We start from the raw sequence: 17,067 nt of genomic DNA on the forward strand, positions 1-17,067 counted from the left end.
GATGTTCCAGTCTTTTGTCAACTTCTCTCACTGCCTTGATGTTTAGCATTAGGACTCTGTAATAACAGAAGCAATATTCCAGTGTCAGTGGGAGTGATTTTCCAATGTCAGCACACCTGCAGAAGCCAAGCAAAGGTTGTTTGTAGATTTATGTATTTGGATGGAATAGATTTTGCTAAGGTGTAATATAGGCTGACAGCATGAGAACAGTGTGACAGTTCTGTCCCACTGCACCCTGGCTATAATGCAGCTACTGATTTGTTATTTTATTTTATTTTTTTTGGTAGTCCTCAAAAGCTAATCCATAACCTAGTATGCTTATTGACCTCTGGTTATTTGAGCTTCAGGGTAGTATGAAAATAGAAGATTGATGTAAGCAGAGAAGAAATAGAGAGGTAGTAAGACCAGAAGGGGTTTCCAAGGTATTATTTTGTCACCTTTCCCTGCCCTCTGCCTACTGCTCTAATCCAGCCGTTCCACTCATTTATGCAGGTGGATGCTCAACCACTCGGAAAGTTGCATTACTGTCATCTCACCAGGGCTTTTCTTCATAGCTATTGAGTCAGAGGCACAGTAAGCAGGGAAGCCCTCTCTTCTTATTTTTGTGTTAGTCCTTTATTTATTCTGTCTTAATCACAAAGACATAGTCACTCTATGCACTGCCAGCTCTATGACCTGTAATCTTCTCTTTACCTCTTCCATCCAGTCAACGCCCAGCTCAAATCCCTATCACCTCCATGAGGTATTTTGATTATTCCAGCTTCATTGATTTTTTTTTCTGAATTGTTAATGGACCACAAACATTCTAGTAGATGTTATTAGCTGTCCATCTTACTTTGTTTTCCAACAGTTTCATAAATGAGATGACTGTATTTCTAGAATACTAAGCCTTGTCCCTGTATCTGTAACCTAGACTATTTCCCTCTTCTTCACTACCATATTTTCTCAAATTGCTTTGGGTCTTTTAGTCAAATCTTAATTTAATTTACCAAATGAGGGCCAGAACTTGTATGTTTATCACTTTTTACCTCACAGAATTTATGGATTAAAAGGGACCTCAGAGGGGCAGCTAGGTGGCGCAGTGGATAAAGCACTGGGCCCTAGATTCAGGAGTACCTGAGTTCAAATCCAGCCTCAGACACTTGACACTTACTAACTGTGTGACCCTGGGCAAGTCACTTAACCCCATAGCCCGGCAAAACAAACAAACAAAAAAAACAAAGCAAAAAAAAAAAAAAAAAGGGACCTCAGAGGTCATCTACAACAATCCATCCATACATGGACACCTACCACCACCACTGCCGCCACCACCGCCACCTCCATCAGTTTCCCTAACAAGTGGTGACCATTCATATTCTTGCAACAGCCCTTCTACCACTTGTTCCTGGTTCTACACTGAAATCTCTTCTGTATATGGCAGCCCTTCAAACACTTGAATCATGTACTTCTTGACTCTTCTTTAGGCTAAACGTCCCTGCTGGTTTCAGTCTTTCCTCTCACTTCTAGTGTACAAAAGTACATGTCCCAACCGTTCAGTGTTCCCCCCCAAAGGTAGCTGTCAGAACTAAATACAACATTCCACATGTTCTCTGTCCAGGTAGGGTAGAGTACAGAAGAAATTAATTCTCCCTCATTCTGGACTACTAGATTCTGAATATTAACATAGCCTTAGGATGAAGTTTTTGGGTTTTGTGGTTGTCATTTCATGCTTAATTCATATGGATCTTGCATTCATCTAAACCTTTAGATCTTTTCACTTGAAATGTTATCTACCAGACCTCCCCAGTCCTGTACTCGTGCAGTTGTTGTTTTTTTATCAAATGTAAGACTTTATGTTGAAATTTACAGGACTGGGGAGGTCTGGTAGACAACATTTCATATATATATATACATATCAGATTTTCAAATGACATGAAACTGGGAGGGACACCTAACAGGTTAGTCCAGAATGTGGGAGGTATTCTACCCTATGAAAATCTGATAAGGCCATTCAAGTTCTTCAGTCAAGACACTGATAAAATTATCGAACCACACAATACCAAAGGCATATTCCTATTTCTGTGGTACTCCTTTAGAAACCTTGCTCTAGGTTCGCATTGACCAATTAATGACAACTCTTTGGTCTGTCATGCAAATAGTTTTGCATTCATCAAACTGTGCTTTCCTAAGCTACATCTATCCATATTTTTATAAGGATTTTATGAAAAACTTTGTCAAATGCATTGCAATCTTGCTTTATTATTTTAGCTGCTTCATTTCCCAGTCTACCTATGTAGTGACCCTGACAAAAAGATAATGAGGTTAATGCATTATGACTTTTTGTTCTTCATGAGGCCTTACTGGTTACTGTTTCCTTTTCAAAATGACATTCCTTTCTGGATCTCGTGACAGTTGCCAATTCTAGAATAATTATCTGAAATAGTGGACCAGATGAGGGTCACAAATCAGGATAGTGGGAGTGTAGGGCTAAAGTTACAGAGATGAAAGGATTATAACCTCCAATGTATGGGCTTGTCTTTGTAATTGGTGAGGCTTCCAGGAAGATGGCTAAGAAGTAGGAAGTAAAGTAATGCAAGGGTAGAACATGTCTGACATATAGACTTCATGGATTCAGACCTTAATTTAAAGCTTTCTAAATCTTTGATCATGATTGCTATTCAGGTCTAAGAACATCATAGTGGCATAGTAGAAAGAATGTCTGAATCATAGGTCTTGCCTCCTTCAACTTCTTCTTTTTATAGATAAGAAAACAAGAGTAGAAAAGTTAATTGAATCTTCCAAATGATATAGATAATTAATAGCAGAGTTGGTATAAAAACTCTGGTCTCTTCATCTTTGGCTCTCAGGAGCCTCTTGTTGAAACCAAAGAATGGTGTTGGAGATACAAGTTAAAAATGGTGTTTTATAGATAGCTGTTGGATAGTGAACTTTTATTTTGGAGAATGTGTTCACTTTTTAAAAATTTAGTTTATTTTATTGCTATATTAGTACAAATATTAGATCTGAATTCCCCAATTTTAAAGAAATTTTCCTCTCTCCATTTCTGAAACTGCCTCCCAAATTGGGTCATTGTTATCAATTTAATAGTAGCCCTGGAGGGAAAAAATATGATTTCTTTTTTTTAATGAGCATCCTGAGAAAAAACAAGTTAAGCCGTCCATTGATAGATAATTGACTAAATAATATTGTATCAGATTAGAAATCAGATAAAAGCAAGGCTATTTAAATGTGTTCTGTTTTCTTTTATAATAGATTACTGACTTATAATGATAATAGCACAAAGAAGGTAAACACTGTTAAAATAAATGTGTCTTGCCTTCAGTCTCTTCTAGCCTCTCCAGTAAATAAGAATGAATTTACCTTCCTAAAAAAAAAAGCTCCCCAATATAGCCTGGCTGATACTTATGTGGTCATCTAGCTTCTGCTTGATGATATTCTTTGAAGGAGAATTCCTGACATGCTGAAGAAGCCCATTTTGGTTTTGGCCAGCTCTCATTCTTAGGAACTTTTTCCTTAGACAACCCTAAATTTACCTCTTTGAAACTTCTAACACTTATTCTTAGCTGGGGCCTCTGGAACTAAGAACAAGTTTAGTTTTTCTTCTTCCACATAAAAGCCCTTCAGATATCTGATGACTTCTCTTATTCATCTCCATTCCATACCCACCCCAAATTTTACCTTCAGGTTAAACTTCACCAGTTCCTTCATCTAGTCTCTTCACATAGCATGAACCCAGGAGCTTTCATTCTTGCCTTTGTTCCTTCCTTCGTGCAGTTCTGTTTTCTACAATGACCAGCCCTCTGTCTATCCAGAGCCTACCTTTCACAGCTTTCTCTATGAGGTTCTCTGACTTTTCCAACCAATGTTGATTTTGTCATTCTCTGAATTCCTATCATGTGTTTTATCTATATTAGTCATTTTGGTGCAGTAATATAACATCTCTTCTCAGTAATATAATATCTCTTCTCATTCTGATGAAGCTACTTACCCTTCACTTCTTTTGGCATTTTGCACAGTCAGGTGTGGAGGTTGACCACATAATATGACTCTATTACTATATGTTGAATTGAACCATTAATTTATTTAAGTGACACCTATCATAAAAATCAGTTTGGAATTACCATATGACAAAGTACCATATTTGATTTTAATGTAGTTTTGATCTTGGCTGAAATTTGAGGTAAAATTAATCGTGAGTCCTCCCAAAAGAATTACAAGACTCAGTGTCTCAGTTTCCTAAGTTTTATTGCAATACTGCGAGTGACCACAGGGAGAAAACCAGAATAGTGGAAAGGTATCTCTTGAATAAGGAAAGGAAAGACAATTATATTTATAGTATGGACAAATTGATTATCAGTCTCATTATAATAATCTCTCCCTTGGGGAGGTACAGGAGAAGGCCTATCCTAATTGAGAGTTCCTGGGGTCCTAAGCCAACCCCCGAGGTGGGTAACTTTTTCTGTGGAGGTGTTTTGGGGGTTTACACATCATAAGAGACAAATTTGGCCTTTTCTGTGCATGTCTCTTTCTGTTTCCCATGCTTAGTTTCAAAATATCTTCATTTATCATTTATTTCTAGTCTAAGTTTCTATAGCCTGTCAATGTATCATTGTTATAGTCTTAGGCCTTCACAGCCTAGCTCCCTCTGTTCCTGTTATGGTTACTGATTACTGTGGGTATGAGAACATAGCAGCATCCTGATTTGTAAGTTATCCATTAACTGAGGTCTGAATCCCTTTTAGAGCTAATATCTGAATTAGAGCTTGGGTTTTAGGTTTTTCTATTAACCCCCCTCCCTTTATTTTGCCTCCTACATCAGTTTCTTAATTGTAAATCTTACAATAATAATAGCTAGATTTTTTTAGCACTGCATTTAAAGGCTTGCAAAGCACTTTATTTATATTATCTCAATATATATTGTTTTATTTTGGAAAGCACAAAAGTCTATTAAGCAAACATTTATTGAAAACTTCTTATATGCTAAATAGTACTAAATATTAGGTGATATCTAAACCATAAAGTTCAGACAAGTCTGCTGTCATGGAGCTTACAGAAGTAGGGGACTAGCACACACACGTACACACAAACTAATATATAAAGTACTAATGGAGTTATCTTTCAGACTAATTGACTTATAGAATTATTGACTTATAGGGTAATTGAGTCAGCCACCTCTTTACAAATGAGGAAACCTGAGGCCCAAGAAGTAAAAGGACTATGTTAAACTCACACCCCTGAACAGCAGGATAGAGATTAGAATTTAAATCTCCAAACAGTTTTCAATAGTCTTTCTGCTGTAACATTTCACATCAATTCAATGAACAATTTTGGTTAACAGATTTAATAAAGTAGAAGATTTACTTTGTTTTACACAACTTGAAATTTCAAATTAAAGAAAGGGGAACTTTGAGGAGAAGGAACTGAGATATGATAGCCATTTTCAAATATTTGAAGGGCTATCATATGGAATAGAGATTAGGTGTGTTCTGTTTGGCCACATATAGAACTAGGAGCAACACAGGGGAGTCACAAAGAGTCAGGTTTGGGCTGAAAAGAAAGAATTGACTACATAAAAATGGTTCTCTATGCAAAGGCTAGATGACCATTGGGGAATCTTGTTCAGAGTGTTAACCTGGAAATTAAGGAAACAATCAATAAGGAGAAATAAGGTCTTTAACCGGGGCAGAGGAACTATAGCTCTTGGTATCTGAGAAAGGGGAGTGGGTGGGGATCAGTCAGTTTTCAGTAAATTTGCAGTTCTCCAGGGGAAGGTTGTCCTCCCTTCCAATTCTAAGACAGGCTGTTAGTATGTGTTAGACAGTGGCTCTCATTGATATAATACTTCAGGCTAGATCTGTTTGAAATTGACCAGATTACTGGTTAAAAGAATGAGAAGATGCAAGTTCTGGAAACTACAAAAGTAGTATCAGAATTTCCCCAAGCCCCAGCAAAATTCCTGTGGCTTAGAGGTGGGAGGAGGCTGCTAGTTAAGAGATTCTGGTCTCAGGAATTTGCTTCCACTACTGAAGGAAAAAAGAAAATGAGATGGAGGTGGCAATTCTATAGCACTGTTATGCCACATATAACATGGAATCCTACAACTCTATGTAGTCAGAACAAAACTGTACGTAACATGAAGCAGAAATTCTTATTTCACACTACTTTATTGTTACAGTGTTATTCTGATGGAAGTGAGAGCTTTCAGTGACCTGTAAAGAAAATGGCAAAACCCCAAAATGACTAATTCTGGTAGCCTGTTGGGAAAATTGTTTTCAGGAAACCCAAATGCATGTTTTAATGGAAATCAGAGGAAACAGAATATATTGTCTTCAGAAATTTACTTTATGTTAGTATAATCCATAAAGTTAGCATTACCTGAATTAATCTAATGGAAAATCACCTCCAAAATAAATCCTTTCATATCGGGTTGCTTAATTTTGACAGTTGTTTTTAAATTAGTGGAAGAGTTGAAAGATAGTTCCTGTGTATGGAGCAGAATCATTAATAGAACTGCAGAGACTTAATTATGATCTGTCACTGACAATAGACTTTTGACAGTAAGTAATGTTTGGAGTTCACTGAAAATATATGTATTTGAAGTTTGTATTGATTGGAGAGTTATTATTTAGAATTATAGTGGTATTTATCATTGCTATTGAACTGCCCTAAAATACCCCCAAAATGTTATATGTAGTTTTGAGATTTATTCTAGAAGAAAAAATCATTTTAAGCAGTTTTTCCTCAAACTTTCAAATGGGTGGTTTTAAGACTTTATAGTCCTCTGATTAATTTTGCCACAAGGTTCAAGTAGCAGTTACTGGAACTATCTGATTCATATGCTCTGTGGTGTGCTGTGATGCACAAGAACAGCATCAGACATAGTATTTGAAATGTGAGGTTACAATTTACCTTACTTATATACCTTCCTCTCCCATCCCCTCCCCCCTCCCCCAAAGAGTGTCAATTCCTGCAAAGGGTTTAAACAGTTCTAGGAAGGTCACAGTTAGGCACTGAAAGGCTTAAACACCAACCACCTCACTAAGGTTCATTAGCATAACTGGTTCCTTCTCTGACATTATCACAAATGACCTCTCCTCTACCTATCTCCCTTTCCATTATTCTGCTTATCACTTTCTTCCCGTGACTTTCTCTTTGATATCTGTTTTTTCCTGGGTAAAACAGAAAAGAATGTGATGACTTTTATGGCAATTCCCTTTTGAAAATACTGTTTTAGCTTTTTGTGGAAATGGGCAGAGTGTGGTCTGGGGATCTGAAGATGCTTGGAACCTTCAAAGGCACCATGGGATCAGTTTTAAGATAGAGGTTTGTCCCCCATTTACATTTTTCCAGTGTTTTCAGTCTGTAATTTTAGATCTATAGATAGATAGAGATAGAGATATATAGATAAAATGTTTCTAGGTAGTTAACCACAATGGTTATTATTGAGTATGACTTTTAAAAATGATGATGGGGGATTAATTCAATTCAGTTAATCAGTATTAAACACCTACTGTGTGTAAGTAGAAAGCAAAAGACAAAAATGACACTGCCCTTTCCCCTAGGGTGGGGGCATATGCAACTGTATTTGGGTAAGTAAATTCAAAATGATACATAATAAATTCTATGTAAAATTCTAGAGTTGAGGCAATGCTAGTTTATGCCTACCCTATTATAAGTGCAGCTGGTATGTTTCAAAATGATAACTTTGTATGTAAGCTTTACCATAGTTGATTTTTGAGAAGCCCTTGATTCAATTTGGTTTATCTCTATATAGGTTAGAGCAGGAAATTCAACAGCTGAAGAAAAAATTCTTTGAAGCTGATGGTGTTCACAAAGGACAGCAGACAAGAGAGAATCGATCTCACTCCAACTCTTCAACCAATGCTGCAAAATCTCCGTCTCATCTGCTTCCATTGGCTGATGATAGGTACTGTATGTGAGACACATAAATTAACATTTTCTCGTTCTTCATATTAAGCAAATCCTTGGGGAGGCCTTTGTTAGGCTTCATACCATTTGTGACACATTAATTTTATTCATCCTTCTTTCCACATAACATATTAGATGTTGAAATATCTTTAAAAGTCATCAGCAGAACCAACATGTTAAGGGAAAACTTTGGGATTATGATTGTAATACTTAAACCAAACAAGTCATCCCTGAGGTGGATTATGACCCATGGAACAGTTCAGGGAGAAGACGAGATGTTAGGAGGGAGAAAGAGACCCAAGGTAGAGGAGATCATCGAGATTGGGAAGAGCAGAACAAGTAGAAACTAATGTCCTCTGCTAAAAATAGTTTGGGTAGTTTATTTAGTATAGTTATCTTGTGGGGAAATAGGGTAGGGGGTTTGGGATGGGGGTTAGGAGTTTGGGGTCCGTAGGAATGCCTCTTTAAAGAATTACACCCTCTTGCACACAAAACCAACAGAATAAGATAATAGTTTTTTCAGGGGCTGGGAAAGGGAAACCAAGAGAGAAATTCTTGGACTTCTTCTCGTGGGGAGAAGGCATGGCACAGAGCATGGCTCTGAGATACCAATCTCCTTGAGCAGGAGATTGGCAGGTACTTTTATAGAGGTCTGATGGTGGTCCAATGAGGTGGTCGTTTGACTGTGGAAAGTTCCCCTATTGAGGGACAACCATCCCCCACTGGTGGTGGCTGGAGGAGTTGGGTGGTGAGGGGTGGCTTGAGGGACAACCATCCCCCACTGGTGGTGGCTGGAGGAGTTGGGTGAGGGGTGGCTGCAGATCTCTCAAGGCATCTCTCCCCCTTCAGCCACAAAGGCAGCAGCCACACCTAATCTTATATCCCCAGGGGTGAGGGAGACTGGAATGTAGGGTGGTGGTCCCGAAGCTAGCTCAGTCCGATTTGGTTCCACTTAACTCTTTAGGTGTGTCTGTCCTTTGGTTTAGTTTCTCAAGGCAAAGGTTCTTTGATGTACCCCAGAGAACTTCTGGGGTGCTAGGCCCTATAACACATATCTATCTCTAAATTGATAGATATCTCCCTCTCCATATATCTCTATGTAGAGAAATAGACATGTTTAGAGAGACATAACAGATATGTTATGAAAATAACATACATTGTCAGGAAAATAATGCCAGTATTTTGAATAAAATCATCATTGTAATAAATTTATGCCATGCCTAAATATTATAGTAAGATGATTTTCAATCTGGGTTGCTTTGTGAATTGCTCTATAGTTTAGGGGATTCAGCTTAATCACTTTGTTTCTATTAAAAAAAAATGATTGCTTTTCCCTAACCCCACAATGATGCCAGATGCAGAATTTCACATTGATCAGATCTTAATCTTAAGTTTTAAAAAATGTATATATATAAAAATTTAATAAGAATGGCATGAGCTTTTCCATTCCTTTATATCTTGTTTATAGGTCATTGTTAATGCTGGTTTTTAACTTGAATAAAGGTCAGCACAGTTAGCATATTTGTCAGTAAAATTGTTTCAATATTAGTTCCATGTAGTTAATAAAATTTTAAATGTGACGTTAACATACAATACATTATTTCATCGAAGTAACTCCCTCTGCCTGGTCTTTTTTGAAAATATTTCAGGCATACAATAAGAATTTTAAGCTTCATACATTTGCTAATAGTTTTAGAAGAATGAAATAAGGAATACTTTTAAAGACTGTATTAAGAATATAAAGGATCATGGCATACCAATTACTTTTAAAAAATCCATTAAGATACCTAATTAGCACTCACAAATTGGGTAATTCTGAAACCAAAGCAGGCAGCCAAGCCCATTTCACTTTGGTAACTCCTGAAATTGCTAAACTTCTGGGGTTCCCTGGAGTGTACCTGACTTGGAGTTATGTTAGAATGATCTTCCAAGCTTGGGCTGGACTGTCATAGCCTACAATGGGAAAGAGTAATAGCTCTAGTGTATAGGACATTATTGTAGATTGTCAGAGATTGAAGGGACTTAGAGATCATCCAGTTCAACTCATTCTTTTTACATAGGAGGAAACAGACTCTGTGAGGTGGCGTGACTTTTGCCAGTGCCACAGCCAAAGAGTGGCAGTGCAAAGAGGAATGAATACTGACAAGAAACGTGATATACGATCATTAGCTATTCATTTCTTGTATTAAGCCTCTAGAAAATATACACACAAAAGATAAGGTTCTTGGGCTTAAGGAGAATGCATCCACTTTGGGAAAGCAAGACTTATAAGCATAAAACAGAGGTGAATAATAAGATACAGGATTAAATACCAAATTATACAAAAGAGGTTCTAAATTTCATATGAAGTCAAAGATCTCCTTACTTGTGAGGGGAACCTTTTACTATATACACAGTATTTTAGTTTCCATGGCCAAACAATTGTTTTCAGAATGGTGAGTTGGTGGTTGTTTTAGTTGAGGTTGTTTGGGAGTTTTGTTTTTGTGTCTTTCTAAAAAAAAAAGTTTTGTGAGGTTAGAGGGACAGAGGACATAAGAATCAAATAATCTTAATATGTCATAGCAGTTAAAAACATTCCACATTTGGATTTCTCCCCTAATTTATTTTCAGACTTAATGCTTACATTGAAGAAGAAGTGCAGCGGCGTCTGCAGAATGTCCATCCCAGAATTGGAGAGAACATCTATTTATCCCATTCTACAGAAATGCATAAGGTAAGCTGAATGAGGCAGAAAACAATTGCTTCCAGAAGGACCTTTCTTAAAAGAAAGATTGTTCTCATTCTCATTGTTGTTTTCCTCTCAATGGTAATAATAATGTTAAAAAAAAAAACATTACTCCTAATACTGTTAGTTCATTAAAATTTGGCAAGATCAAGATAAGCAGGTTGTGACCAACGCTTGTTTATCCTGGAAGGTTTATGAAGTAAATCTGACTTACTTTTGTATATTGATTTATTTTTATAATATTTTGGTTACCATACCTCTACTTCCCTTCCCCATCCACAAACGAGATATAGCTGTGTCTTCATTTTGTACATTACCACAGTGTTTTCTTTTGGGGTTGAAGGATATTAGTAACAGTCCAATTTTATAAGTAAAGTATATTGCTTACCTGTTAGTACTTAGTGAGGAGTGTCTTCAGGAAGTAATTTTTCTTAGTATTATACTTTTTAGAAGATGAATGAATAACTCAAATCTCTTATAGGGAAATTGAATAATGGAAAGCTACAATTAGTTATCTCATGAGTAAAAATTCTAATAGAGGATTGCATTTTTTAAAAATTTCCATTTCTCCTTTGTGGTTTTAAAATTTTTCCCATATGTTATTTTTTCATTTTTAATATTTTATTTTCCCTCATTTATATGTAAAGACATCTTTAAACATTTTTTTTAAGTTTTGAGTTCCAAATTTTATCCCTTTGTCCTTCCCCTTGTTAAGGCTAAAATTCTGGCTAGTCTGTCTAAAATATCTAATGAGTGGTCACCAATAAATTATAAGCTTTAGCAAGAGTTAGGCTTTTAAGCATTTATTAAGGAGAATAAGAATTTGGTAAAGAGAAAAGGAAAGGCCTACATTCATCTATCTATTAAAGGGAGAGCGCATTTCTCGCTCTGCTCTCCGCCAGAATCCACAGGAAAGAGAGTGAGTCAGAGCGCCAGCCTCCCCCTTCTTCCTCTCACAAGCAAACGCCACTTCCTGACGCCAAAGAAAAGACTCATGGTCTTGCCCTCAGAGACCTTCACTTCATGGCAGAGCTTTTCTACAGTAAGTCTCCTGCAGGTGGTGTCATTCCAATCGTTACACCCTCCCCACTTCCTGAAATGGTAAACAATCTGATATAAGTTATATACATGCAATCAGGTCCAACATTTCTATATTAGTCATATTATATAAGAAAACTCAAACAAAGGAAAAGAAAGAAATTGAAAAATAGTATGCTTCAGATGCCATCACTTGTTTCTCCGAAGTGGAGAGCATTTTTCATCATGAGTACTTTGGGCTTGTCTTGAATCATTATATTGCTGAGAACAGCAAAGTCGTTCAGTTGTTCACTGTATAGTATTGTTGTTTCTGTGTACATTGTTCTCCTGATTCTGCTCACTTTACTTTGTATCAGTTCATGTAAGTCTTTGCAGGTTTTCAACCTGCTTATCATTTCTTATAGCAAGCAATATGCCATTACAATCATATATCAAAACGTGCTCAACCATTCCTTAATTAATGGGCATCCCCTAAATTTCCAATTCTTAGCCACTACAAAAAGAGCTGCTATAAATATTTTTGTACAAATAGGTTCTTTTCCCTTTTTTTATGATCTTTTTGGGATACAGACCTAGTAGTGATATTGCTGGATCAAAGATTCAGTTTTATAGCAGAAGCCTTCTAGAATGATAGAGTTATAAACCAATCCAACCATTCTGGGCAGCTTGGCATTCTTCATGGACAAGCATGTGTCTTTAGCTTGCTCTTAAAGCTCATAAATATTTCTAATCAAACCAGTTTTTCCCCCTTGAAAAGCAGATAACTTAATTTTTCTTTCATTTCTAGGATAATGAAAAACTTCAGAATGGCGCTATTCAGCGTAAGCTAAAGTATGAGGTAGGTAATGATTTTTTCAGATTGATAGGGTGATCTTAAATTATGGCATGCTCATGTGATTAAATTTTCTTACTGTTTAGTTGTGTCATGAGAAATTTGAAGTGACAATGAGATTAATGTCTAATAGAGAAGACAAACTATTATATAAATTTAAATAGAATCCTGCAGGTTGCATATAGTTTTGGCTTTTTCTCAATGGCTATGATGGAGACCTTAAAAAACAAACAGACAAACAAAATCTGTCTTCACTGAAAACAGAATCCTTTTCCTCATCCTTCACTAAAATTCAAAATTATTATATGATCAGAATCAGAAATGAGATTTGGAAACATAATAGGGAACTGTTCAACATTTGAAAAAAATCTCATAACCATCAAAGACCATAAGCCTTTCTATTACTACTCTGTTACAAAAGGAATACTCTTGAGTGACTGATTACTGTATCTCTCTGATTAATTATTTTATACTTTATTCTTATCGAACCGAAATTTATTTGGATGTAAGACTCATGAGGTTTTACTTAGTGCTCTTTATATTTTCTGTAGATATCTTTCCTTACATTTCTGGTCTTTTGTGTGTATGCGCGTGCGCGCACATGCGCGCACACACACACACACACATTCACACACACACACACACACCTTAAAAATAGATTATGGAAGCATTGAAAAGAGTTTCCATAAATTACTAGACTGTAAGAAATCTGGTTAACTCCTCTAAATAGAATTGGTTTAATCTGCCTTACCTATTGTCAGCCCCTCTTCTTCCTAATGTAAGGGGCTAAAATTCTAGCTAGTCTGTCTAAAATATCTAATGAGTGGTCACCAATAAATTATAAGCTTTAGCCAGAGTTTAGACTTTTAAGCATTTATTAAGGAGAATAAGAATTTGGTGAAGAGAGAAAGGCCTAGATTCATCTATATATTAAAGGGAGAGCACATTTCTAGCTCCACTCTCCACCAGAGTCCTGATGAAAGAGAGCAAGAGAGCCAGCCTCGCCCCTTCTTCCTTCCACAAGCAAATGTCACTTCCTGATGCCAAAGAAAAGCCAAGGAGCTTTCCTACAGTAGCTCTCAAGCAGGTGGCGTCATTCCAATCATTACACTAATCAGCATAGACTAATCAAATTATCTTCTTCCAAAGAGATCAGGTTCTTGGAGTACAAAGTCTGTCTTCCATTTCTCTAGGCTATAATACCTAGTCACAGTATATTACACTAAGAAGTCAACAGATATTTGTTATTGATGATTCATTTATGCCTTCAGAAAACATGTGTGGATGCCCCCAAAACACTTTTTTCCAAACAAAAAATTCAGTCATACATGGTTCAGAGTCAAACCACCAATGAATTTCTCTTAGGCTTACAATTTTATTCTCAATAGACCCACTATGATATCTTTTGCCTCCTCAGTATAATAGGCCTAGGCTTATTTGTATGCTACTTGAATATGAAATTAATTCAGGTCACTCAATATTATTCATTATACAGAAAATCCAACTTTACAGTGAGAAAAAGATACTGTGAATTAATTGTATAAATTATAATCAATCATGTTAAATATATAATGTGCAAAATCCAGTAAATGATCTTCTGTTCCAAAATCATGCCCGTTCATTCGGATCACCCATTCTTGAATCATATCAATCAATACCAATGGATTTAGATTTATAGTTTTATTTCTGATGAATTCACAAAATAAAGCCAATGAAAATGAAGTTAAAAATCATTATGTGAAAAAAATTTTAGAGTATAAAACAGCATCCCTATATCTAATTTTTGACATTTTAAACAGAAAAGACAATCTTGGCCAACACAATGTCTAGTTCCATTTAGACCCAGAGGTGATACAAATTCTTCCATTATCATTAGAGAAGAAGTACATAAAGTAGACCTGAAGAAAGAAGAAAGTCATTCAGTAACATGGAGTATATCAAGCTCTTCAGATTCTTCACTTGTGTCAAAAGAGAGAACCTTCCAAGAAAGAAACCGGTGTTCAGAACAAGAGTTTTCATCTGAAATTAATTGTACGCTAAATTGCCCAAAATCTGATGGTGTTTTTGATCAAGATTTTTGTCATCTATATTGTCCTCTTGACTTTCTCCAAACAAACAAGGGAAGTACAGAATGTTTGCAAGAAAAGATAGAGGTCAGTCATTCAAGATACATGACAAGCACTGGTGAAGATGCCTTTAGCTCAAGGGTTGAATCCAATTGGACCTTCCTGCAGCACAGATCCAATACAAAATCTGTAGAGAGTAATGATGAGCAGACCAGACAGAGTGATGTACTTTGCTTATTTCTTTCTGAATCTATTTCTGGTGAGAAGAGTCTATCCCAGCCAGACCCCCAGAAATTCCCAGCTCCACTTTCTGTCCATGAACAGCCTCTTGAAAAGGAGCTACACATTACAAAACAAAGCCTCCTAAAGTTCACCCTTCCACCTACAAATGTCAGGAAAGATACACTCTATAGTTTAGAATATGTTTATAGCAAGTTTTCTAAACTTTATAAAGATACAAGGAGTCATCTCCTCCAAAATAGCACAAAGATGCTCAACCAAGCAAGACATATGGGTAGCCTATATGCTCCTAGTGGTATGACCTCCCAAGTAACAACATTAATTAGAAACTTACCAGTTCTTAGAAACCTGCCTCTGGAGATGCCCTGGAAGTCACACATGAGGTGGTCAGATCCACCTCCTTTAAATGAAACTCAAGTTGTCATGAGTGACAAGGGCCAACTAGAAAAAATTTTGCCAACACAGAGCCCCATGCATTATATGGCCCCATCCATTTCATTAACTGCATATTTACAAAGCTCTGTTTCCCAGCGGATATATGACAATGTCAGAAACAACTTTGCATTCAGGCAGACTCTTCTGCAATTTCCAGCTGAACTACTGAGACTTCAGGAATTGTCTTTAGAAGACCTGCTAGAGAGTGTGACCTGTGGCCTCCCAGAATTTGGGGGCAAAGTAGATGACATAAAAGGTGTTTACTGGCTTGCTGTTGCTAATTGCAAAGAGCCCAGCCCAAAGCCAGCTTGTTTGATTCTCTGTAGTTCAGGCTTATACGCTTTCTTTCTATCAAATGATTGCCCAGCCTCGCTTGGCATTTTTCACATTCTTCCCCTTGCTGTGCTTAGAGAGATTCAAGTTGGCTTTGGAGGACAATGTGTACGACTTCTGGGCTCTACAGAAGACCACTTGCTCACTGTGTTTAGTTACAACAAAACCTTCACTCAGAAGATATGCTGTGACCTACTCAGTCCCTTAATGTCCATGTCAGACAATGCCGTGTGCTTTAATCATCCTTTGCTCAGGGAAGATTTAGTTCGGCTTTCACTCGATTGGACAACAGTGGTTACTGATTTGATTTTGACGAGTGGTGTGAGAGTGACATCTAAATTCCAAAATACCCTAGTTGACATTATATACTTACTTCATGGAAACATGGAAAACAATATTCCCTCCCTGGCAGAGGTTCAATTACTGTTATATACTACAGTCAAAGTAGAGAGTGACTCTTGCCAAGCATGTTGTAAGTCATTAGTTCTTCTTAATACACATATTGGACTTGTGAGAGAAGATTGTGTTTTCTATCCCCCTATAACTTCTCCAAGAATAACTCCACGATGCTCACAATTTGATGTGATTAAGTTACGTTCTTTAAATGAATTCAGATGTGTTGTTGCAGACCAGAAAAACTTGCTAGAAGTGAAGCTTATCTTTTTCAAAAAGCGTAACATTGTATCTAATTCAAGAATTGGCTTATCTGGACACCAGTTATCCAATTCCCCATCTTACATTGTAGATCCCCAAAACGACCTTTCTGAGGTCTGGAAACTAACTTTCAATTCACAAGATGAAGCTCTTTGGCTAATTAGATACTTGACAAGATTCTAGAAAGTAAATTTTCCAAAGTGCAGTAGTGAGATATATATATATATATACATATATATCTATATCTATATACATATATATATCTATATCTATCTATCTATCTATCTATCTATCTATCTATCTATCTATCTATCTATCTATCTATCTATCTATATATGAAGACTTTCCTTGATATAACAGGCATGAAAAAGAATCAAAGGAAAATAAATGCCCTAATGTAACTACCATGGAATTGAAATAAAGATGATATCTAAAACTGGAGATTTAGGAGTTTTAAATATCGATAATAAGATGACTGTCAATGAAGAATTGATAAAATGCTTTTTATAACTTCCTCACTTAATTATCCTTAAAGTAATACTTGATTAAAACACTTTTTAAAAATTACATTTGACTTTGTATTGATTTATAGTATAGTACTTCTCAGTTGAGTTCTGAAAGAGTTTGGGCTAGTGTTAGTAAGAAAAGTCTCTTCAATGGCTTGACATTCAGTGACATGTAGAGATTTAGATGTGATTAGGACAGTCGAATAACAGAAGCTACTGATATACAGAGCTTCTTATAGGACACAGGGATTTAATGTGTCTCTCCATTATTTCGAAACATGAACTAGAGTCAGAAATAAGGGCCCTGCT

The 17,067-nt window shown here is 36.5% G+C and overlaps 1 protein-coding gene across 2 annotated transcripts in view; it reads left to right on the forward strand.

The window, feature by feature from the left end:
- KIF16B (kinesin family member 16B) overlaps positions 1–17,067 on the forward strand; it is a 358,373-nt gene that overhangs the window by 231,613 nt on the left and 109,693 nt on the right. Inside the window, exons 20-23 of one of the 2 annotated variants that reach the window (XM_043987182.1) lie at positions 7,775–7,927; positions 10,540–10,642; positions 12,480–12,530; positions 14,324–16,459. In XM_043987182.1, coding sequence (XP_043843117.1) covers positions 7,775–7,927; positions 10,540–10,642; positions 12,480–12,530; positions 14,324–16,435 — 2,419 coding nt within the window. In that variant the 3' untranslated portion in view covers positions 16,436–16,459. Of the gene's footprint in view, positions 1–7,774; positions 7,928–10,539; positions 10,643–12,479; positions 12,531–14,323; positions 16,460–17,067 lie in introns of those variants that run through there. The other variant, XM_043987183.1, reaches the window with a different exon arrangement.

Source organism: Dromiciops gliroides, chromosome 2 (assembly GCF_019393635.1).
Source record: "Dromiciops gliroides isolate mDroGli1 chromosome 2, mDroGli1.pri, whole genome shotgun sequence".
In the NCBI taxonomy this organism is placed as follows: Eukaryota; Metazoa; Chordata; class Mammalia; order Microbiotheria; family Microbiotheriidae; genus Dromiciops; species Dromiciops gliroides.